The sequence below is a fragment of the Notamacropus eugenii genome, chromosome 3 (genome assembly GCF_028372415.1).
Source record: "Notamacropus eugenii isolate mMacEug1 chromosome 3, mMacEug1.pri_v2, whole genome shotgun sequence".
NCBI lineage: Eukaryota > Metazoa > Chordata > Mammalia > Diprotodontia > Macropodidae > Notamacropus > Notamacropus eugenii.
The window spans coordinates 243,708,260-243,732,152 of NC_092874.1; the positions used below are offsets into that span (position 1 = coordinate 243,708,260).

Here is a 23,893-nt window from a genome sequence, read left to right on the forward strand (position 1 = left end):
AATATAAAGAAATATTACCACACTTGATAGAATGGTGAATAAGAATTGAGAGAAAAATGGGAAGACATTTGAACTTATGAAGACTGATTTAAGCAGAATAAGGAAAACAAGAAATATGATGATAGCAACACAAGTGAGAACAACAAAAGACTCTTCTGAATACTTTCTATTTTAATGGCAAAACTTGATCCTAGAAAACAGTGACAAGTAGTAACGATGATGCGCTCACAGAAATGTTCTTTATCAAATCAGATGTTGAGCAACTTTTTCCACCCATACCGTCTTGCCCCACCTACCACCTGGGAAAGAGAGAGGGGGAAAGCAATGTGTTTGTGCTCCTGTAGTCAGACACAGGCACATAAAATAAACATCCTCCTCCATCCCCTGCCCACACTTTCCTCCTAGATCAGCTTTATTGTTGGCAGTCTACAATCCTCCTGGACAGAAATCTTAATCAATACTCCACAAAGTAAATAACCCATTGACAATCTGTAAGTCTGCAGTCTCACAGATTAATATTAAATAGTTACCAATAGAGTTAGACCATTAAAAAAAGTTACTCTTTGCAATTTCAGCCTTTTTCTGTGTTCCTAAACAAAGGAAATGAGAGTGTTTTATATGTCCTTGTTTCGTTTATTGATTTGTAACTTTTTTTGTATATGAGGATATAAGGGCATAAAGAAAACATGGTCAAATCTGCACTTAAGGACCATATTACTCTTCTACTTAGGCAACTCCAGAGGCTTTCTATTGCCTTTAGGATAAATATATAAACTTTATAAGACAAGATATTTAGCTCTGAAAGACTTACACAACCTGGTCTCAAACTACCTTTCCATTCTCACTAGACATATTCCCTCTCCCACAACCTGCGATCAAACCTCTGTGTTCTTCACACAAAACACCCCATCTCTATGTACCTTTGCAGTGGCAACCTTTCCATGCTGGAAATGTCCCTTCTTACCTTCACCTTGAGCCCCTTTCTTCCCTTAAGATACAGCCCAGGCACCATTTCTGCATAAAATCTTTCATCATTATCCCAACTGCTAGTGCCCTCCCTCCCACCAGGAGGATTACTGCAGTAACTGCTGGGGATCCACCTGCTTCAAGTCTTTCCCCACCCCAATCCATTTTCCATTCAGCCACTAAAGTAGTTTTCCTAAAGCACAGGTCTGATCATGTCAAACACACACACACACACACACACACACACACACACACAACTCAATAAACTCCATGTTACCTCTCAGATCAAATAAAAAATGTGCTGTGTGTCATTCAAAGCTCTTTATAAGCAAGCCTCTCCCATCTTTCCAGTCTCCTTACACCTTACTTCTTGATATATAAATCTTCAATCCAGTGACACTGGCCTCCTGGCTATTTGTAGCAGCAAGCACCCTGACACATCCAGGATGTCCTGCTAGCTCAGGTTCTTGATCTGCTTTTCTAAAAGGAAAGCAACTTTTGGGGGGTCAACAGTCTTCTTTAATCACATATACTAACAGAGAAATTACAAGCAAAGAAATAAAGACCAACAGATAAGGCTTCTGTCTGACCATAAACATTACATACATCATAGATCAACAGACAGATCCAGCTGTCTGACCATTACATACATACATACATAGTTACCAGAGAGGGAGGCATCAACATCTGGGTTTTCAAAGCCAAGGGGCTCATGAATGGCTATCCAGAGTCTCATCTGGCACACAAATCTTCTTCCAAAGAGTAAGCCCCAAAGCAAAACCTCACCTCAGAGTACATATACACTTTTCAGAGGTGGAGGGTATCACAACCCTTATGACCCAGTGCCTCATTAGAAATTAACAAAAGGTGTGGGTCTTCCTACAAAACAAGCCTCCCCTAATCAAACTTCCCTTAATGGCCTTTACCTGAGGTCCATTAATGGTCAGGGAACATCTTTAACTTTCATTAACTTTATACTGTTCTACAATCAAGATATTCCATCTCTGGACTCTAGACATTTTCTCTGACTGTACCCCATACGTGGAACTCTCTCCTTCCTCTGCTTTGACTATTGACCTCCCTGGCTTCCTTCAAGTTCCAATTAAATCCCCATCTTGTACCAGAAGTCTTGCCTAAGTCTTCATAATTCTAGTGCCTTCCCTTTGTTATTTCCTATTAATCCTGTATAGAGCTTACTTTGTATATTTGTTGGCATGTTGTCTCCTTCATGAGATTGTAAATTCCTTGAGGTCAGGGATTGTCTTTTACCTCTTTTTGTATCTCCAGAATTTAACACAGTGCTTGGCACACAGTGGGAATTTAATAAACATTTACTAATGGATTGATTGGATTTCACTACTATGTATAGGTATATATGTGACCCTGGGTAAGTCACTTAACCTTGTTTGCCTTGGTTTCCTCTTTCACAAAATGATTTGGAGAAGGAAATGGCAAACTATTCCAATATCTGCTAAGAAAACCCCAAATGGAGAGTTGGACATGACTGAAAAATATGCATTTACTTTATATCTAGGCTGCATATAGATACATATGAACATACATGTCACATATCATACCTGTCATGTGTGCACATGTGTAATATACCATATTTGTCATGTGTGTACATGTGCATGTATACACTGTTGTGTGTACGCTGTCTTGGATGTGTCTCCTTCATTAGAAAAAAAGCTCATTGTAGGTAGGGGTTGTTTCATTCTTTGCACTTGTATCCTCAGTCCACAGCACATTGTCTATTACATAGTAAGTTCCTAATTGTAGGTGCTTGCGTAATTGTTGAATGGCTGATACCTATGGGTTGTGTGACCTTGGGGAAGTCACTTAACCTGTTAGTATGTCAGGCAGCTCTCTAAAAGGACATATTATAGGTTAGTTATTGATCTTCATGGGTAGGAGTTTGCAAATCAGGGCTCTCCCAATATCTCTGCAATTCCAGACCTTTCCAAAAATAAGTGTGTTTATATGTGGGGGGAGGGGGAAATTATATGAGTTTTTACAGCTACTGCATAAATGGAATCTGGGGAATCAATTTTCTATCTCTCCTCTGTATTAACAAAATTCCTACCTCCTACCTGCTTCTGTCACAGCAAGGTTACCTTTTTATCAACTCTGTATTTATCTTGTAAGTTGTGATTTATATAAGCTGTCTCCCATCCATTAGAAAGCAAGATCCTTGAGGTAAGGGATCATCCCAGGTTATGAAGAATGTCTGCAAAAGGACATGAGGGTTATGGGAATATAGGAAATATTTCCTGTGAATTTTACATTGCATGATTTAAAAAAAACAACATATGTACACTTTTAGTGATTACACATAATTATTTAACAACCCAGCTTGAATTATTCATTACAAGACATTTTCAATCCCCTCCTTTGAATGAGGCCAAGAATTTTATCTGAATGTAGGGACTTACAAAAAGGGTTTGAAAAACAATAAAGCTACTATCTCGTCCTTATCATTGTTTTCCCCAAAAACAGGTTCTTCCCCTTCTCCTGGGAAGGTCAAGTTGCATGCTTCTAGAAATTTAAGGTGATAAACATGGTGTCTCTTGTTCTCCTTCATGATGCTGGAGTCCCTGGCTAGTAGTTAGAGATGAATATTTGCTGTTTGTGCCCTGTCCCTGTGCTGGTGCTGCAGCTCCTAAAGGGTGCCAAAAGGCAGGGAATAGGGGCAGTTAACAACAAAGAGGAGGCAGAACTCCTTAGCAGCCACTCTTTGTCCAATCAAATCACTGCTTTTATCGATGCTGGATTTCTTCTCCTTGCCAGACCCGGTTTTTATTGCTGACTTTGGAGTTTCCTTTTCCCACTCCCCACCCCCAATGATTTGAGTCAGAATGAGCCCTGGTTATGTTTTTACCTTCTCTTGACCAAATGAGGGCTGCCTGGTGGATCTTAAGCATAGCTCTCCCTAAACACTAGTGGGAGGGGGACATTTATAAAAAGCTAAATTTTTTCTTTTTTTTTTAACCTCACGTAAGACTTTGATAGAGAATAAATTGTCCATTAAAATGCAAAATGAGTTATGTATTTGAGGACATAGCTAATGTGGAAATTTGTTTTGCTCGATTATGCATACTTACTATGAGTTCTTTTTAAAAATTGTTTTATTGGGGAAGGGCAAATAAATAAATTTTGAAAAGAAGAAATTATCCAGCTTTTTCCTTTTTAAAAACATTTTTCAAAAACTCTTAAGGACAACTTAATGATAACAAAAGTGAGGCGCAGAAAAGTAAAAAGGGCAACATAAATAGATGAGATTCTAAAACATAGCCTTCTTAGCATTGCCTGGTTACTTCAAGGTTCCCTGACACAGCTTCTTTCCCCACTTTCACAAAAAGACTATTATAAAAATAAGGTTTTGCTTCATTACTAAAGATGCAAGGTCCTTGGGGTTAAGAACTCTTCTTTTTTGTTTGCCATAGAACACCAGATAGAATACTGGAGTTGGGAATTAGGAAGACCAGGGTTCAAATCTCACCTTAGACATTAACAGTGCATGTCACTAAACCTCTCGTCTTAAGTTTCCTCATCTGTAAAAGCAGAGAGTTGGATCAGATGATCTTCGAAGATTCTTTCTAACTCTAAATTTATATTCCTTAAAACCTAGTAGAGCCTTGCACATAGTAGGTGCTTAGTAAGTGCTGTATTGGATTAAAGTTGGTCATGATTTGACCTACAGTAGCCCCAAAATCTCAAGGTGCAAAAGTTTAATTCTTACTGATTTTTGTCACTTTTAAATGAGACTTCGGCACTCTGGTTGGTTTCTATATGAATGATTTTAAGGTTCTTCATAACCCCTGGAAAAAAGGGGAATGGGACCTTGGTCAGCAGCAGTATTAAAAACAAAGTATAGGTTAAATTCTGTAGCTTGGATATCCTTAACTTTCATATATCCTTTTCTCCTAAATCCTTTCCCAAAGGCAAAAGAATATGAGTAAGAAGATTCTATAAAGCCTTTAATTTCATTTCTTAGGTGTGGGAATACATTAATTCTCTTTCCTTCACCAGCTCTAGTCATATCAGAAGGCTCTGGGCTCTTCCCTGACCATCACTGTTGTTCAGTGGTACATGGGTTATATGAAACCATAACAATAAAGTTGCTCCACCTTTAAAAAGAGCAGGGTTTCAGGAGTGGTTGAAATGAGTATAATCTACAAATTCATCTAGAGGAAGTGCAAGGAGTAAAATATATCAATACCCAAACTGTAATCACTTATAAGGAAAAGCTTCCAGACCTTCAAAGAATAAAGTGAATAGGATGATAGTAGCCTATATTTATATGGCACTTCAAGGTTTAGAGAATATCTCAGACAGAATATCTTATAGAATTATAAGTTTAAATTTAGAAGAGATATTGCCCAACTTGACAGATGAGGTAAACTGAGACAAGTGAATTTCCCAAAGTCACCCAAACATTGAGCAGCCAAGCCAGGATCCAAATTCAGGTCTTCTGACTCCAAATCCATCACTCTTTCCACTCTTTCCATACCGCAAGGCATTATTAGTGTTCACTCCCTTAAAACAGTAGACTTGGAATACTCTCTGACAATTAGGCTGATGATAGGCTATGGCACACTTGGAAATATGTCAGTCTAAACCCTGGAATATATGTGGATGTGACTTTAAATTTAGGCATAATATAGAACAACCACAAACAACCTATCTAGTGGGAACAGGTTGTAATCTTCTACTATTTTAAATAAGGGCAGTCTCATTTGTAAGCATTATGACCTACATCCTGCTGACAGATCACAATCCAACAAAATAAGACAACTTTATTTTGTACAACGTCTTTTAAATAAATTGTTCCTTGAGTAGAGTACTGACTGGAATGACAAACACCAGCGTAGGTAGAAAGAAATTAAGAGGTAAAGGCAAGGGAGAAAGGATATGTTTTCAGGTGAGATTTGAAAAGGGATGGAAAGTTAATGAGGTAGAGACATACAGTAAAGCTGTTTTAGATTGAGGGAGCTATAAAGAAAAGATGAGATTGTGGAAATTGACCAAAGAACCCAGGGATGGGTGAGAAAGAGGTGAAAAGATGCAGAGAAAGAGGGAAATGAGATCTAGTCCAGGAGGGTGTTTGAAAGACTGGTAATGCACAATTCTGAAATGAATGAATATCCTTTAGAGGAGAATGGTGAATCAGTAGTGAGAAGACCTAAACATATGAGAAAGTAAAATTGAGGATATCAAAAGAAGAGGAATCAAAATGCAGGACAGAATGATATTTACCAAAATAGGAAGGAGGATTCTGGTCATTTGTTCATGGAGATTACTTTTTTCAAATCAAAGATGTCATTATGAGAAATATATAGTGAATTTTCTCAATCTCCCAAGAGAACAAAAGACCAAAAAAATTGTTTTTATTGGAGATTTCAATTGGACATAAAGAATGACTTCCTGACTAGGAAGACATCCAAATATTAGGTTACACAACTTAATGTAAGATTGACTTTCTTGGAGACATTTAAGAATAGGATTGATAATTATCCTGAATGGTATAGCTGTACTTTTTCCTTTAGGCTAGGGACTAGATCCTGTAAAAAATGAATTCTGACTGTTCTTGGAAAGCCTATGATTTTCAAACTTGATGAACACTATCATTCCTACCTTTAACTGCTTAGATGAATGCTAAGACAGACAGCTGGCAACCTCTTTAACTCGTAGTGCTACTAGGGGAAGGAAGAGAAAGAACAGGCATTTATATGGTGTGTCCAGCACTGCACTAAGCACTATACTTCATTGGATCCTCACAACAACTCTTTGAGGTAGGCATTATTATTATACCCATTTTACTGTTGAAGAAACTAAGCCCAACAGAAGGTAAGGGACCGATCCAAAGTCAGAGGAAGTGTCTGAGACCAGATTGTGAACTCAGGTCTTCTGGACTCTACCCCTAGTGTTTTATCCATTGTACCACCTAGTTGCCCTGCAAATGGAATTAAGGTCTGGGTAAGGAAAAGGGGAAAAAAAAGAAGGTAGGAAGAGAAAAGAATACAGGAAAAAGAGAAAAAAAGAGGTACACAAGATGGCAGGGGGAATGACCAAACAAAAACCCTCAGCTGCCTTATGGTGAAATCTTTTCTAGGAAGAGAAATCATTATATTCTCAAATAAAACTTCTGTGATTAGTCAAAAGGTTTGAAGAATCCATTTATCAATTCATTCAAAAGTACTTATTAAGCTCACATTATATGCCAGGCACTGTACCAACTGCTAGGGGTATAAAAATAAAAATGAAAGTATTAGCTCTCAAGGAGTTTACATTTAATCAGGGGTGTAGGAGACTATACTTACACAGATAAGGAAATGCAAAATATATGCAAAGACTATGCAAAGTTATTTCCAGGGGAGAGGGTACTAGAAATTGCAGGAGATTAGGAAACACCTCATTTAGAATGGAATATTAATTGACAACTGAAGGAAACTAAGGACAGTTAGGTGGCACATTACATAGAATGCTGGGCACAGAGTTAAGAAGACCTGAGTTCAAATGCAGCCTCAGACACTACTAACCATGGCACCCTGGGCAAGTCACTTAACCCTGCTTGCTTCAGTTTCCTCATTTGTAAAATAAGCTGGAGAAGGAAATGGCAAACCAGTCCAGTATCTTTGCCAAGAGAACCCTAAATGGGGTCATGAAGAGTTGGACATGACTGTACAACAACAGTCTTGTGTGGTTGGACACAAGAAGGGAGTCCAGTCCAGGAGTGAAGACAGAATATGCAAAGGAACAGAGATAGAGTATTGTTTAAAGATCAAAAGAAAAATTGGGAAATGGTTGAACAGAATATGGTTTAATGGAATACTGTTATTGTGTAGTAAGAAATGAGGAAAAGGACTATTTCAGAGAATCCTACAAAGACTTATATGAACAGATGAAGAATGGAGTTAAAACCAGGAGAACAAATCATATAACAACATTGTATCAACAAACAATTTTGAAAGATTTAAGATATCTGATCAATGTAATGATCAACTACATTCCAAGGGCTACCCATATCCTGCCAGAGAGGTGATGGACTCAATATGGAGACAGAGCCATTCGTTTGTTTTTTTTTTAACATGCATAATGTGAGAATTTCTTTTACTTTACTATGCCTACTTGTGGACAAAGATCTAGTTTTTGGGAGGAAAGTAGAAGGGAGAAAAAAAAGCCAAAATATTCCTAATAAATTTAAAAAAAATTTAAAGGAAGGAAAAAAAGTTAAGTGAAATAAGCCAGAAAAGGTGGTGAGATCCAGATCATGAAAAGCATTAAGAGTCAGAGTCTGGTACTTAGTGAATGCAAACTAAATGTGTTGAATTAAGTTGGGGGAAGGGGAGTGATTAGCAGAACTTCTGATCAATTTGATGAGTTTTCCAATTAGCTTGATGAAATTATAGTGCAGACCTTTGTCTGAAGGGTACCTCCTGTGAAGGTGCAGCTGGCAGTCTGGTACCTTGCTGAATGAGCTCTTGATTGGTTCCTAGTGAGGAGGGTTATCTTCAAGATGGAGAGTGGCAAAGTCAGGGGAGCAGATTCTTGTCAGATGAGCTAGCCTTTTCCCAAAGTGGATTAAGACCTGAGTGGGCCCTTTACCCCAAGGTCTCTACCTTGATCTCCCAGAGCCCAGTACCAGAGGGTGCTTTAGTTTTGGGTAGGGTTGGGAAATAGTGGTATTTTTCTCTTCTCTCCTCTCCCTAGGAGCAGGGAAAGCTTATCAGAAGCTACATATACTTGCCCAGTTGGTCTTAAGTTCCTGGATATGATCAGGTTCTTGGCCATCATGTTCTTCTCTATTTTTTTTTTCAATCACAATTCAGAGACTTGAGTTGCTGAGAATGTGTATTCTATGACCAAGATTCAGCAGAGGTTGGGGCAGTGGTGGAGCTCCTACAGAGATGTGTGGCAGTGGTAGATATGGGCTTGAAAAAAAATCTGAGAGAAGAGATCCTGACCTTATGGATAATTCCAAGTTCGAGAATTTCCAAATCAAGAATTCAGACACCAGCCTCTAGGGGACTCAAATGGACTATTTGAGTATTTTGTGTTTCTATGTTAATGGGCTATATTTTGTATCTCATGTATTGTTTTTAATGATAGAAAAAGTAAAGACAGTCCCATACTTCATACCAATACTATACACTGACTAAGTGCTAGGTAAAAGTTATGGACCCTACATTTTGGAAAACCTAGACACAACTTCAAATTTCGTATTGAAATTTTAAATCACCAAATGACTGAAGCATTGTGTCTTTTTAATGATACTGAAATTCACAACAATAATAGCATTTACAATGGGGAAAAGCCCCTTGAAGGCAAAGCTATTTTCTTCCATTTTGTAGGAGGCAAACAAGGCAAACAAACACTAAATTGAGAAAGTCATCTAAAAAGATTCTATTCCCCAGGCTGGAAGCGCTAAGTTCCTCCTGGAATAGGCACACATCACAATATGGTGGGTTTGTTTTCCAAGTTATGGTCTCAGGTGCTTTGTTGTTCAGCCAAAATTTTATTAGTCTAAAAAACTATAAACTTTCATACTGGTGATTTAAAAAAAAAGCAACATGTTAATTTTTAAGTAATAATCTAAATGAAAATTTGTTCTTTTAAAAAACATGCATGCCTCATGTAATTGTATAATGGTCTCAGTCTTGGATTATGGAACGAAAAATTCACATCTACACACCAAAGTAAAAAAATCTCGTAATTGCTTTTCCCCTTGGGAGAACACAGACTTATTTTAATCATCAATGTTTTTCATTCATTCCTTTCTTTTTAAAAGTGCTGAAATGATGGTGCAGTTACTGTATTCAATGCAAGTGATAACCATCTCATAAAGCAGGAAAATCATTTTAAAATGAAGCATCTGGGGAGTTTTGTTGTTGTTTTTAAATAAAGACCGAAATTAGAGTTAAAATTGGTGTTTCCATGGAGGGAAGGAGGGGGTCAATATTATACCCTCATTCCCAAAGAGATCATGAAGACTTATCTACTCAACTCAGTTTTCCCTAATTTGCCATTTCCCCCCACCTACCCTGAAATAATCCCAAACGAGGGACATTTCAGTTCATAATCACATATCTATCTTTAAAAGGGGCCATTGGTTTTTATTATATTCATATTAAGAACCTAATATAAAGGTTCACAAATGATGAAACAACAAGAACTCAGTTTATCTATTTTAAAACATGCTTCAGTCAGCTTTAGTTGGATTTGAACTTATGACTGCATGAGTCTATATGTAGCAAAGCTAAGACACACACAAGACACACCCTTCCAATAGTTATGGAAGTAACACACACACACAGTACACACACATACATGGTAAAAAAAAGGGAGGGGGGATACTGTAATTGTGAAGAAGCTACTGCTAACTGATGCTTCTTTGACTTTTGTTAAATTGTTAATTGGAAGTTTTAAAGTAAACACCGAATGAGAAACATCAGATCTAAAGGTTTTTAAAGGACACTGCAAGCTAGCACCTACAAAGAAACTACCAATACAGTTCTCTTTTATCTAGACTATTAGTAGACATACTAGTAAACACATTTAAATCACACTTTCCCCCAGTGAAGGAGATCAATGTTTCCATACTACCACCTGGAGAGCTAGAGAAACTGAAAAACAAAACCCCACAAAGAACTGAATACTGTCTGTTTCCACTCCACTCTGCAGAAATGTAAAATAATTTTCACATATAAATACAGAAATACTGATTATTTCAGAGGCAGTTACATGTAAGACTAGCCAGAGTCTCTCAGTTAAAATAACTAGGCTTGCATGCTAAAATTGGGTAAGAAAAAAACCAACTTTCTGAAGACTTGCTTCTTCCAGTGTGACAATAGACACAAAACATAAAATTAATGATATTCTTTATTTTTAAAGGGTGTGTTTAAAAATAAGAAATGGGATATTTCAACTAAAATAGGAGACATTTCAAAGATAGAACCTACCCACAGTCGTATTACCTATTTGAAAATGTTTACTCTTTCCCATATTTCACCCAAACTGCCTTTTAAAGGACTCAAATTCCTTTCTAAACAACTTGCAGATCCATTAAAACAGTTAGGCTGGCTACGGTCTTTATTGTCTCTCCCATTTACTGAATCAAGATCTATTGCTCACTATTTGCTTCATACTCATTCTTCAGCCAAATAAAATATTAATTGCATTTTCAGCTGCATTGCTGGTGATCAAAGAACTCTGATGTGTCAAGTTAAACTGATAGAAATAGTGCCTATTACCATATTTATAGGTTCACAGCTTCTCAAGTATAATTACATTCATTAATTACTTGGCACTACAGAACATAACAGGTCTAAAAGCCTAGACATTTGCAGTCACAATCTGGTTGCAAGAGCAAAGTTTTTACAATAAATGTTCATCTGTAGAAGAGAAATAGTGACAGCATTTAAGACCTAGGATTTCAAAAACTCTCCTCTTTATTTTCTAACAGTATATATGCAGAGTAAAGATGATGGCATGATGGGAGAAATTTTGAAGGAAAAATATGATCTGGATATTTTAAAGTTTTAAAAGAGAAAAGCAAAGTCTATAATATTAATGACAATGTGAAGAAAACAATTTTACATTTAAAAAAACCCTTCATGAACTGAACATCACACTGCTACAATATATTAAGGACCAGAACATTCAAAATGGCTAAATTTCTCTGCCAGTAATTCCAATATTTCTAAAATATCAAAGTAGTTCAAGTAGAGAGAAGTCCCAAGGAATGGGAAATATTAAGAAACATTAAACAATCATTCAATGAATTCACCAGCTGTGAGGTTTCTGACTCCATAGGCTGCATTTAGTAAGGTGGAGCATGCAGAGAGAGCACAGAATACAACACATGCATGACTTCCACTGAGCGGGTAACAGGCATGCAAAAAAAATACGAGGAGCCCATAATAACTTCAGTCCCAGAGTGAAACCAATTCTCTTTTCTACACTCAATGAAGTCATTTGAAAATCACAATCAAGCTTTGTGATTGCAACGTGCCCACAGCCTGGGACTCATTTAAGGACTTGGGAGCAAAGCAGATCCTACCTGTCTAGATATTTATATGGAATATAAATATTCACGGAGTTCTTTTGTTGCCTAACAATAAATTCCAAAGGCAGGCACATTTGAAAGTAAAAGCCATCAAGATGTGTTATGGAATGCTGCAACGGAGTCAGAGATGGGATTTTTTTTTAAAAGGGAAAAGCACGAACCTTTAGTAAGCCTCCTCAGAATCTGACAGCGACATTTAAAAGAGACAGCTATCATTCTGGCTTGCAGTCAGCCTTCAGCGGTCAAGTGCACTCAGGGTTGTGCTCGGCGGGATGCGGCAGCAGCATCTGAATTCCGGGCGCACATTCCAGGAGAGAGGTGGTCCCAGTGGGGAGTGACAAAGCTTAATTCCTCTTGGCTGATGCAGAGATCAGCTTCATGTCAGCCAGCGAAGCTGTGTCATTCACTACTACAACTACTACTCCCCTCCACTGCCCCCTTGCCTGCAGAATCCCGATGGCTTGGAAAGTAAGATCTCCTGAACTACAGCAACGTACCAGCCCTGAAGGGTGCCAAAGGGTGCCGTGCAAGGATCTGCTACTAGGCACGGAGCAGCTCTGGAGCGAGGCAAAGGGCCATATATAGTATTTTAGCAAATTCAGACTTCCCCCGTTCCATCCTGTCCCCGCCCCATTTCCTCCCCTTTATGTTTCTCCTTAAACAGATAATGTAAGTCTAAATGCTTGGAGAGTGTGTGTGTGTGTGTGTGTGTGTGTGTATGTGTGTGTGTGTGTGTGTGTGTGTGTGTGTGTGTAGACACACACACATACTATACAGTAACTCCTTAAACAGTAGTAGTAATAATTTTAATCATAATAATTTTTTTTTTAAAAAGGAAGGACTTACAATTTGGAAAAAGTAGAAGAAAAAACATTTTTGCCTTTAAAATGAACTTGCTTCTCTAGGATCATAAAGGGTCTATTTGACATTTACAAATATGCCCAACCAAGAAGGTGCTGGATTACAGATAAAATGCAAGGGGGGGAGGGGAAGGACGGGCAGGGACAGAAGAGAATCTCAGACAGATGGATTCATGTGCCCGTTCATCATGCCCTCCACTAAAAGGCCAATCTAGGAAGCATCCCAGTCAAGACTGTTTCTAAGGCTACTAGGGGCAAAAATAAACAAAAGTTAATATTTGCAATTTTAATGTACCTTGGTGTCTCCCTTCTAAAACAATTGGATGCCTCTCTTGACCTTACTCCTTGTGCTACAGAGTCTTGCAACATGCCAGATATTTTTAAGCATCAGTTTCAGTAGAGAGAAGAGCAAATTAATAAATCCTTCACAATCCATTCACAAAATGACAAGAAGGCTGTGCACACTTCTTTCCCTGTCAGCATCATCCCACTCACTTTATTCAATGGAAAACTAACATCTGTTTTATACCCCTCATCAAAATCCCTGATTCTTTGCCGAAAGTTGGCACCACGAATCAGAAAACCATGAAGTTGATTATTTCAAAAAAAAAAAAAAACCCAATTAGCTCCAGGAAAAAATACATCATTGTCTTGAATATTTGATTATTATTTCTAGAACTACATGAATTATTCATATAATTTCACTCCAATGCAGTAAAACCTTAGAGCTGGCAGCTAATGTACATTCCAAATTTAATGACAGAGCTTTCTGCAACTCATTCACAAACTCCATATTGATTCAAGCAAAAAAAAAAATCTCAATCCATTGGCATCAAGGTAGAACTGTGTTCTACTTTAATTAAAATAAATGTCTCCACATGGATGTGATTGGATATTCTAGGTACCTATTTTCTTCCTATAAGGATACCAATAATGATGAGATTCCTACCTAGGATATCCTAAATAATACACACCACTACTCAGTGGTCAGAGTATGGTAAAGTTACAATCATGCCAAATGAAATGTTGTACTTAGTCCTGTTCATGTAAGTCTCTTTCTCAATTTCAACCCCTTTTTCTATTACGTCATTCCAAATCTTAGCCTCCTTTATACTTTAATCTTTAAGTAACGATGCCCTTTAATGCCAGGGAATTAGGTTGGCTAGAGATAAGTTAGCTCTTTTTAAATTCCTCCTTCCCATATAACATCTTTCTCATAATTCACGTGCCCAGAATAGGCAGGTGTCAGGTACTATTAAGAGAATCCTACCGGTGTAACATTGCCACCCACTCCATTTCATTAACGTCTATTTAAATGAAGCTCAAAAGTCACGGAGGAAACTCTCAGGACTTCCCTCTTATGTATACTGAGATTGGATTTGTTTCTTCCCTAGGGCTACGACGATCAAATACCTCCCATTCAGAGAATGTCCCTTTTCATTTGCTACATACTCTGGTCCCAAGAAAGATCCTAAGAACTGTTATGTCCCATTTTTCCGACAGGAGAGGTAACCTACCCTGTCCCCCATGACTAATTCCTATGGGGAATATTTTTTTCTCCTTAGACACTGTGGCTGCCAGTTCATTTATACATATGCAGTTAGCCATCTTAAGGCACAACCCCAGGGTGATCATGGAGCTACAGTTACCCTGTAGTTTCCCCCCATCCAGAAAAGGCAGGAAACCAGGACACTTCTTGCTGTCTTCTCTCATCTCCTGTCATCTTGCCTCTACCTCACTGGATGATTTCAGTGAAAACTGTCAGCAGAATACTCTTCATCTCCCAAGGGATATCCCTCTTCCTCATACTTCCTGGCAGGCAAAAGCAAAACTGAAATGTTTCCTCTCCCCCTTTCACCCCAAATCCCTCTGGTTCCAGGCTCAAATGCTGGCAAAATACTTGTCTAGGCTTTTGCATCTAAACAGTATTTTTTCTTTGAAAGGAAAGACCCCAAAAGACAGTGATATCTTAATAGTAGTAGGAAAGTTTTACATGCCTTGTGATAACACGCAGGAGATCCTGGATTCTTGAAGGTTATACCAGCATAGAACAAGGTTCTACCATTCTAGAAAGGTTCCATATATGGCCTAAGTAACTGAATGAGTGTGTTTTCTGAAGACTAATATACCTACGTACCAAGAATTATGTTACCTAGGACCAAGATGGTCAGTAGACTGGCCATCTAGTTCAAGAAGTTTTGGTTGTTTTGGTTTGTTTTTGTTTTTGGTGGGTATTTTGGTCATGATCACACAGCAAACAAAGGGAAAAAATGGCCTTCAGCTTTGTGTCTCCCTCTCCCTCCTCCATTACCTTTCCATTTTTGTAGTTACAGTAACAAAGTTGTAGAAAAGGAATAAGAAGATGCTAAGAACTATATTAACTTAATCTTGACTGTGGGTACTCCTAGATTCTGGTTCAGTGACTAATAAGCAGACAGTTCCAGAGGACTGAATCATATCAATGTGAACATTCTTTTGAAAAATAATGAATTTGAAAAAATGTGAAAAAGTGAATTTGAAGCTAAATGGAAAAAAATGACTTCCATGTGCTCTTGGAGGAATAAAGAATTAGCAAAGTGGGTTTTACCCCATTCTCAGAGACTATAAGAAACATTATTGGGGGGGGCATTTGGTCATCATATCTTGTAATACTGATGATAAATATTTGCAAAAAGACCTGAAAATAATTGCAACTTATGTGCCAAAATCAGAGTAGAAAAATTCTGAGAACTTAGTAAGACCCCACAAATGAAAAAAAAAATACACTTTGCTAATTAATTAGTGGAAAAGTTGAAGATGAGGAATATATATATGTGTGTGTGTATGTATGTACATGTATATATAAACATACATATACATACATATATATTTATGTGAAATATAGCTTAAATGAAGGAAAATAGGCCAAAAACATGTAGATTATATAGAAGCCTTGTATCTCTATATCACAAATGCTTTCTTAAAAAAAAGAATCAGTAGGTGCTAAACATGGCCAACACTAAATATTATGACAAAGAATAAAAAAGACTATATTTTCAAAAAAAGAGACTGTATTAAATAGGGAAAATATGTTATTGTTACTAGGGCAGCTAGGTGGTACAGTGGATAGAGCACCAGTGTAGGAGTCAGGAGGACCTCAGTTCAAATCTCACCTCAGACACTTGATACTCACTAGCTATGTGACCTTGGGCACAAGTCACTTAACCCCAGTTGCCTCATCCTGGGTCATCTCCAGTCATCCTGATGTATCTGGTCACTGGATTCAGATGGCTCTGGAGGAGAAGTGAAGCTAGTGACCTGCACAGCCCTCCCTCCCTCAAAACAAAGTCAAGTGCAAGTCATCATTTCTCTGATGACATGGTCTTCTTCAGCAATGAAGGACGAACACACAGAAGTTATTTTAACAGTTGGTTCCTTTGTGTATAATCAAACCACTTACTAATTGAAACTGAGATCAAGATTTAAAAAAAATAAAAAGCCATAAGAAAGAAAAATAATGAAAAAGATATAGTGTATAATTAAAATTGTTCAATGCTAAATTATTTAAACATGTTATTTAAAATAAAAGATGGGAAATGGACAACAAAAATGACATCAAAACTGAGTATAATAATTTCATTCAGTTGAACTAATATAAATTAATCAATGATAAGGAGATCAAAATCTTGGTTAGTAAACATCTAATAAGAGATGGATATGCTGCCAAAGGCAACACCAAGTTAGAATGTAAACATCTATAAAATCTTGTGAAGAGGGGTGATGATGATTATGAACAGCAATATCTCACAAAGCAGAGAAAACCACTGGAAGAGAAAACTAGTTTAAAGAAAGCTTTGCAAAATCCCACCAAGAAAAGTAATAGTAAAGATGTTCAAAGATAAAAATGAAAGGAAGGACAAAAAAAAATAAGAAAATGGGGGAGAGGGCTGTAAAAACCAAATTTAGAAATGAAACCAGAGAAGATCAAAGAAGCAGCAGGATTAAACCTGGTAGATATAGGAGAGATTCTTTCCAGAACCTTTGATGTCTTTGACACTCCAAACTTACTACGTCCAAAATGGAATTCACATGACCCCTCCCCCCCAAAAAAACCTGCCTCAGCTCCCAGTTTCCCATTTCTACTGATGGTGCCATCACTCTCCTAGTCACTCAGGTTCAAAACCCCAGCCAACTTTTCTCTCTTCCCTTTCTCCCCATATGCAATCAGTTCCCAGGTCCTAAGGATTCTGTGTTTCCAATATCTCTCCTATGGCTCCTCCTCTCTACTCAAACTGATTCCCTATAAATTTGGTCCCTTATCACCTCTTGTCTGGATTGGTGTAACAGCTTCTTCATTCACCTCCCTGCAGTTCTCAAAGTATTCTTCCTAATCTGAACTCTGCTGCCTCAAAGATTACATATGAGTACTTTAATCTGGTATTTAAGACCTTAAACAATCTAGTCCCAATCTTTCCTAGTTTATGCCCCATTACTCCCTTTCATATGCTCATCATTCCAAACTGGACTGCTAGACATACCCTGATCTTGTTCTCTCCACACACCTCCCTGTAGTTCTGCTAGCGTAAACCCAGAAATGGGCTGGAAACGGAGACCAGACTAGTAGTCGCTGATCTGACAATGAGTGAAATAAAAATAATATTCATGTTCACTTTTAAATCAAATTGCCTTTTCCTCTTTGAAGATTTCCCTATTCTATAACTCCAACTTGTTTTCATTATCACATACTTCAGAGCATCAACAGCCATCTCTTTCAAGAAGCCTCTCTTTATTCTCCCGGTTATCTCGTGTCCCCATCCAAATCATCATGCATATATTTGTATCTAACTCCTACGGTTACTTATCTGTAGGTATTCTGTACACCTCTAATTGAATGTAAGATATTTGAGGGCAGGGGACGTCTCACTTTGGTCTTTGTGTCCACAGTGCCTGGCCCATCTGGAGGCAAAGGAAAGGTGGTCAGGAAGTAATTGGACCCATCTTTTCTTTACCAACAAAGATTCACAACTGTTCTGCAATTTGCACTCTTGGTGAGTTACTTGAGACATTAAGACACTTGCCCATGTCATACAAGCCAGTATGTATTGGAGACAGAGCTTGAACCTGCATCTTCCTGGCTCAGAGGTGAGCTAACTCTCCATTACTCTATGCTTCCTGACATATGCTAGCTGCTCAGTAAATGTTTGTTCATTATTGATTGACTGACACTTTCCCCCCTCAAATTCTCATCCTATATATATTTTTTCTAATCTCTTTTACTTCTGAGTTTTTACTGCTTTACAACTCCTTCCATTTTGGCTTTTGTTACAGAGACTTACAATTCTTAGCAAGAAAGAGTGATAATGAAGGAATGAATGAAAAAGCATTAATTAAGTGTTTATCATGTGCCAAGGATTATGCTAAGTGCTGGAGATACAAATTTAAAAGGCAAAACAGTCTTTGCCCTTAGGAGTACATATTCTCTTAGGAGAAGACAGCACACATGGGGGAGTGGTGGCTAGGAAAATATGTTCTTGTCTAGGAAGTCAGAAGGATAGTAAGTGGAGCCATAAGGTAATTAACATGTCCTTTTTCAGGAATGGCAGGGTTGGTTTCCCAGTGTCAGCGGTGGAAAATTTTAAGAAGGAGGGGGAAAGCAATGGTGGGTATGACATGAAGATGGTATCTGGGTCAGCCTAGATATGGAGAATCTCACTAATCAAGAGCCCAGAGCCTCAGAATGGGAGCTGGTAGGACGGGTCATAAATACTCAGAAATAAAATACAAGTCTTCTGGAAGGCACACATCTGGGGATTGCATTTTTCAAATTTTCACATAAAAATGGAATGCCTCAAGAAGTCAATACTCTTTTTCCTACTAGGGAGTATGAGAGCAACCAATTTGTAAGACAGCGCTCATCTATGGGAATTTAATTTCTTATCAGATTTTTTCAAGATGCTTGATTAAAATGCTAAAAGGGAGCTGCATCTACCAACTTAACCATCTCAACTAATTTAGTAAGCTAGCTTTTCAAAGATGATTGCTGGACATGATTTGTTCATTTATTTATTAAACTATTATAATTTTTTCCTATTTCATACAATATTTTTTTTGCAAACTGCTATAATATGCTTCTCCTCATATGCATTTCATTGCTTAGATATCAAAAATAAAAACTCATCCATGTAGGTCTTCAAAGTCTCCATGGTTCTTTCCTTCTACTACGTAAGACAATTGTTATTCGTATTCCTATTCTTTAAATGAGGACACTGAGGGTCTGGGAGGTTCAAATAACTTATACAACTAGTAAGTGGCTAAGGTGAGATGTGACCCATGGACCACAGCAGTCTAACCCATTACACTCTTGCTTCTTTGAAAACATTCCAAGTTACAGCATGGCACTGATTGTTTTCATTCTTCTCTTATTTCATAGCAAACAAAGATTCTTGAAATTCCCCAGGACATTTTCTAATAATCTTCTAGGGTCCAGGAAAGTGTATAAATGTCACTGTGACTCTGTTCTCTCAGATAAGCCCATAGAGTATCTTTCTGAACAAAATTACTGGTTCTTCACTGTCATCTAGTGACAACTTTATTTTTAACTTTTGTAACAGTGTTCAAAACTACTTGGGGACTCCATGCATTTTCTAGTTCTTGCCATCACCGTCTGCTTTATTGATCTTGAGTACAACCATGTAAGATTAGACCAAGAATTCTTAACCTGGTATGAATAAACCTAAATTTTGTGGGGTTTTTTGTAAAAAATATTTTATAACTATTTCAATATGGTAGATTCCCATCATAACTTTAAGTAATTTATTTTAGGCATTTACATTTAAAAACATTCTGAGAAAGGGTCTATAGGTCTCACCAGATTGCCAAAGGGGTCCATGACACAAAAATAATTAAGAACCCTGGGCAAGGTATTTAGCATGGACAAGTAGGATGGTTTCTGAATATATAAACATTAGACAATGGCAGCCATTGGCCATTATGAAAAAAAACCCAACCAGTTGGCTGACAATACTTCTAAGAGGGTAAGAATTCTATTCGGCTGGATATATCAGGATTCATTAGCTCATTTTTTTCAAATACTTCATAGGAAAACATTTTTGTAAAAGTAATGATCCCCTTCAGGAAGCGTCATTAGGGCATAGTCTTGCAAATCTATGGTGATTAAAAAGCACTTAGTGATTTTGTGCCTCCAGTGGGTTGTGATGTGAAAAGATGAGGATAAAGGAGACTACATCTCAACTCCATAGGAAGATGCTTGCAACACAGGAAATTCTCCTGAAGCCAGTAAAAGCCATTACAACCTTAGGAAAGTGTCAATGTACAAGGCAGGAAGCCATCTACTGGCCCATGGCTGACAGGCAGATGTCACGAGATGGTCTCTATGGCAGACTGAGAAATATTGCATAAAAGATTGCATATGTACCAATTTCTTTTTTAAAAACAGGCCTAAAATTCAGAATGATATTACTGAGCATGTGCTATGTGCCTAGCAATGTGTTAGATGCAGTGAGGGAACATAAACATACAAGATGCTATCGTTAGATTTAGAGACAGAATATTTGTTCCAATATACTCATTTTAATGATGAATAAACCAAAGCCCAAAGAGTGACCTGTCCAAGGAAAAATCATATAAATAATATACTCAGAAGGTTAAGAGACATGGATGTAATGACTTTGTGTTTCTGATGATTTCTGATGCAAAATTCTGAAGGTTGGCCATAAATTACTACTATTACCATGAAAAAGAAGAAAAAGGAGGAGAAGGAGGAAAAGGAGAAGGAAGAAGAGAAGGAGGAGAAGGAGAAAGATAAGAAAAGGAGGAAGAGGAAGAAGAAGAAGAAAAAGGAGGAGGAGAAGAAAAGGAGGAAAAGGAAGAGGGAGAAGAAGGATGAGAAGAATTGAGAAGGAAAGGAAAAGAGAAGGAGAAAGAGGAAGAGAAAGAAAAACAGAATAAGAACAACAACTAGCATTTAAGGTTTACAAAGTCCTTTATCAAACATTATCTCATTTGATTCTCACAACTTTATTGTTGAGGAAACAGGCACAGAGAGGTTAAGCGACTTGCCCAGAGTCATATAGCTGGCAAATGTCTGCAGTTAGGTTTGAACCCAGGTCTACTAGACTCCAGGCCTAGCACTCTCTCTATGGTCGAGTAAATGAATAAATCAAAATAAGTCATCCAAGCAACAAATGATATAGAAGTTGAGGTTTAGGGGAAGTTGAGGTTAATATGCTTTAGACCAGTTAGATCCTTCACGGATGGAGAATTGAATTCTTCTTGGAGAATGGGGTCTACAATACAATTCAGTTTTTACTTTAAACCAGCCCCAAAAGCTTCCTCCAGGAGCTTTGATCAGAAGCCTCTGATCACTTTGGCTAGAAGAGATCTTTCCTCATTCTGAGCTCCTATACATGGCCTCTTGTCTTTAAGCACGATTCTGGTACTTCATTCTACAAATAGTTATTGGGTGTCTTCTATGTTCAACGTATATACTCCCTTATATTATAGATATTCTGACAATGTCTTTTTTTTCTCTGCTAGGATCATAGGATTTGGAGCTAGCAGGGACCTAGAAGACCATCTCACTGAAGGGTTCTTACTTTCATTTGTGACATGGACCACTCCCTCCCCACACCAGCAGCCTGGTGAAGTCTTTGGTAAAGCCTTTTCAGAAAAATGCTTTTGAATGCAAAGGAAACCACAGGTTAGTGAAAAATAAATGTAATTTTTTTCCATCCAAGTTCATGGCTCCCTCCTGGATCCTAGGTTAAGGATCCCTGATGTAGGCTAGCTCCCTCATTTTGTAAAAGAACATACAGGCTAAGGAGAGAGATTAAAGAATTTGCCCAAAGTCAAAAAGATTATAAGTGGAAGCTGGAATTCATACTCAGTCTATAATACCTCTAGATTGTAAGCCCCTTGAGGGAAGATTATTCATCTTTGGGTTACCTATAGTACCTTCCATATAGAAACTCATTTGTTAAGTGAAAAATTAACAGGGCACTGTCTGGGGGCAATCCTCAGAAAAAAGTTTATCCAGTGGAGTTTTTGGTGCAGTTTGGCTTGGGTAATATTTTCTGCTCCTACCTCTTGGCAATAACAGAGTTAGGATTTCCCCACCACAAATCACACCTATGTGAAAACAATACCCCTGTGTTCTTAGCCTTTCACATGATAACAGATCTAGTATTAGAAGAGACCTCAGAGGCCATTGATTCCAAAACCCTCAATTTACAGATGAGGAAACTGAGGCCTCAAGTTAGTTGTAGAGGTGAGATTGGAACCCAATCCTCAGACTCCATAGCCTTCCCACATATTCTTTTCATACTTCCACATTACCTCACATTGACATGCCTTGTTCCAACCAGTCTTCTCTAGTACATACAAGAAACATAGTTGTTTGATGAGATTTAGAACTGAAAGAGATGTTAACCTAAAGGTCTTGTATAGACTTTTATTTGAAGATGAAGAGTAATATGATTGGACCAATGTCACACAGGAAGTAGGGGAAGACCTTAGAACTCAAACTCAAGTTTTGTGACTCCAAATCCAGCATTCTTTCTTCTACATCAGATTCCCACCATACAGACAATTTTTTACTACAGTGTGATGAAAGTTAGGCGTATGAGATACATATTAATAAAAATTAGGAAATAGAATTTAGGAATATGAGGTATACAAAGTTCAGATAAATTAGGAAACTTGATCATGCCTTTCGGCATGTATTTCAAGCATTAAACAGCCGTGGTCAATGTCATCCCTTTTTCCCCTTCTGGAATTTCACTGGCCCCTTATTACTTCTGGGACCAAATATAAAGTCTTATTTTTGGTATTTAAATAAAGCTTTTTACAATTTGACCCCTTCCTACCTTTCTAGCTTCCTTTCTCTCTGTATACTCTATAATCCAGACATTCTGGCATATTTAGTGTCTTTTCATATTATACTTTCCTAATTCCGTACCTTTTACTGGCTGTTGCCTCAGCCTGGAATGCTTTCCCTTCTCACTGACTTTCCCTGATTTTCTTCAAAATTCAGCTCAAATCCTGTCTTTCCTGGTCTCCCCACGCCATCCCTACCCTACACCAGTGGCTAATGCTGTCACCTCTGAGATTACCTTCTCTTTACTCTCTCTCTCTGTTTTGTATTGCTTATGTCTTACCATTGGACTTCAATGACTCCTGGAGGAGTAGACCTGCACAGCTCCACCTCACAAATCCAATTTATGTGTAAATCAAGGCATCACCCTCATGAAGTCATTGGTTCTCTAGGAGAATGAAGGATGAACAACAAGAATTTTGTATGCACATATTTATTTACACACTGTATTCTCCCATTAGAATGTGAGATCCTTGAGGGCGGGAATCACCCTGCCTTTTTTTGTTTCTGCCATTCTTTGTATCCCAGCATTTATCACAGAGCCTGGCACATGTTAAGTATTTAATAAATGCTTGTTGACCATGTCATCATGTCACCATTTCCCTTTCAATCCACATGTCCATTTCTAAGCCACTCTGGACTCCAATGACTCTGGAGGAGTGAGTGAGGCTGATGACTTTGCACAGCTCTGCCTCACTTAAATCCAATTCATGTGCAAGTCAAGACCTCACCTTCCTGATGCCATTGATCCTCTTTAAGAAAGAAGAACAAACAACATCCTTTTTTTGACCCTGACCTTTAGGTCACTGGGTTTTTTCATTTTTTTTGAAGTTTTAGTAATGTGTTTGTTTTTATTTTATATGCATTATTTATTTATTTGTTCGTTTCCAGATTGTACACTGTTCTTGCTACTCGCCTTCATGTTAGGTATTTGCCAATTCACTAGGTCCATGAAGAAGAAGCATCCTTCTGATTTCTAATCACAACTGCTGTCTGAGCAGTCACCCAGGCCAATAATGTAATGTTCCCCTGGACGCTGCCCACAGGAAATCTTCCTTTTCCTTGATTTAGGACATTCTGCCTCTTATTCAGTTTCTCTGAGCTGAGCTATCTGGCTCTGCCAGCACACTC

At 37.9% G+C, this 23,893-nt stretch overlaps 1 protein-coding gene across 3 annotated transcripts in view; it reads right to left on the reverse strand.

The window, feature by feature from the left end:
* The window catches only part of GRIP1 (glutamate receptor interacting protein 1), an 806,557-nt gene that overhangs the window by 354,338 nt on the left and 428,326 nt on the right, over positions 1–23,893 (reverse strand). The window contains exon 1 of one of the 3 annotated variants that reach the window (XM_072655296.1): positions 12,193–12,671. The exons of the other annotated variants lie outside the window; for them this stretch is intronic. Coding sequence (XP_072511397.1) covers positions 12,193–12,247 — 55 coding nt within the window. The 5' untranslated portion in view covers positions 12,248–12,671. Of the gene's footprint in view, positions 1–12,192; positions 12,672–23,893 lie in introns of those variants that run through there. 3 annotated transcript variants of the gene reach the window in all.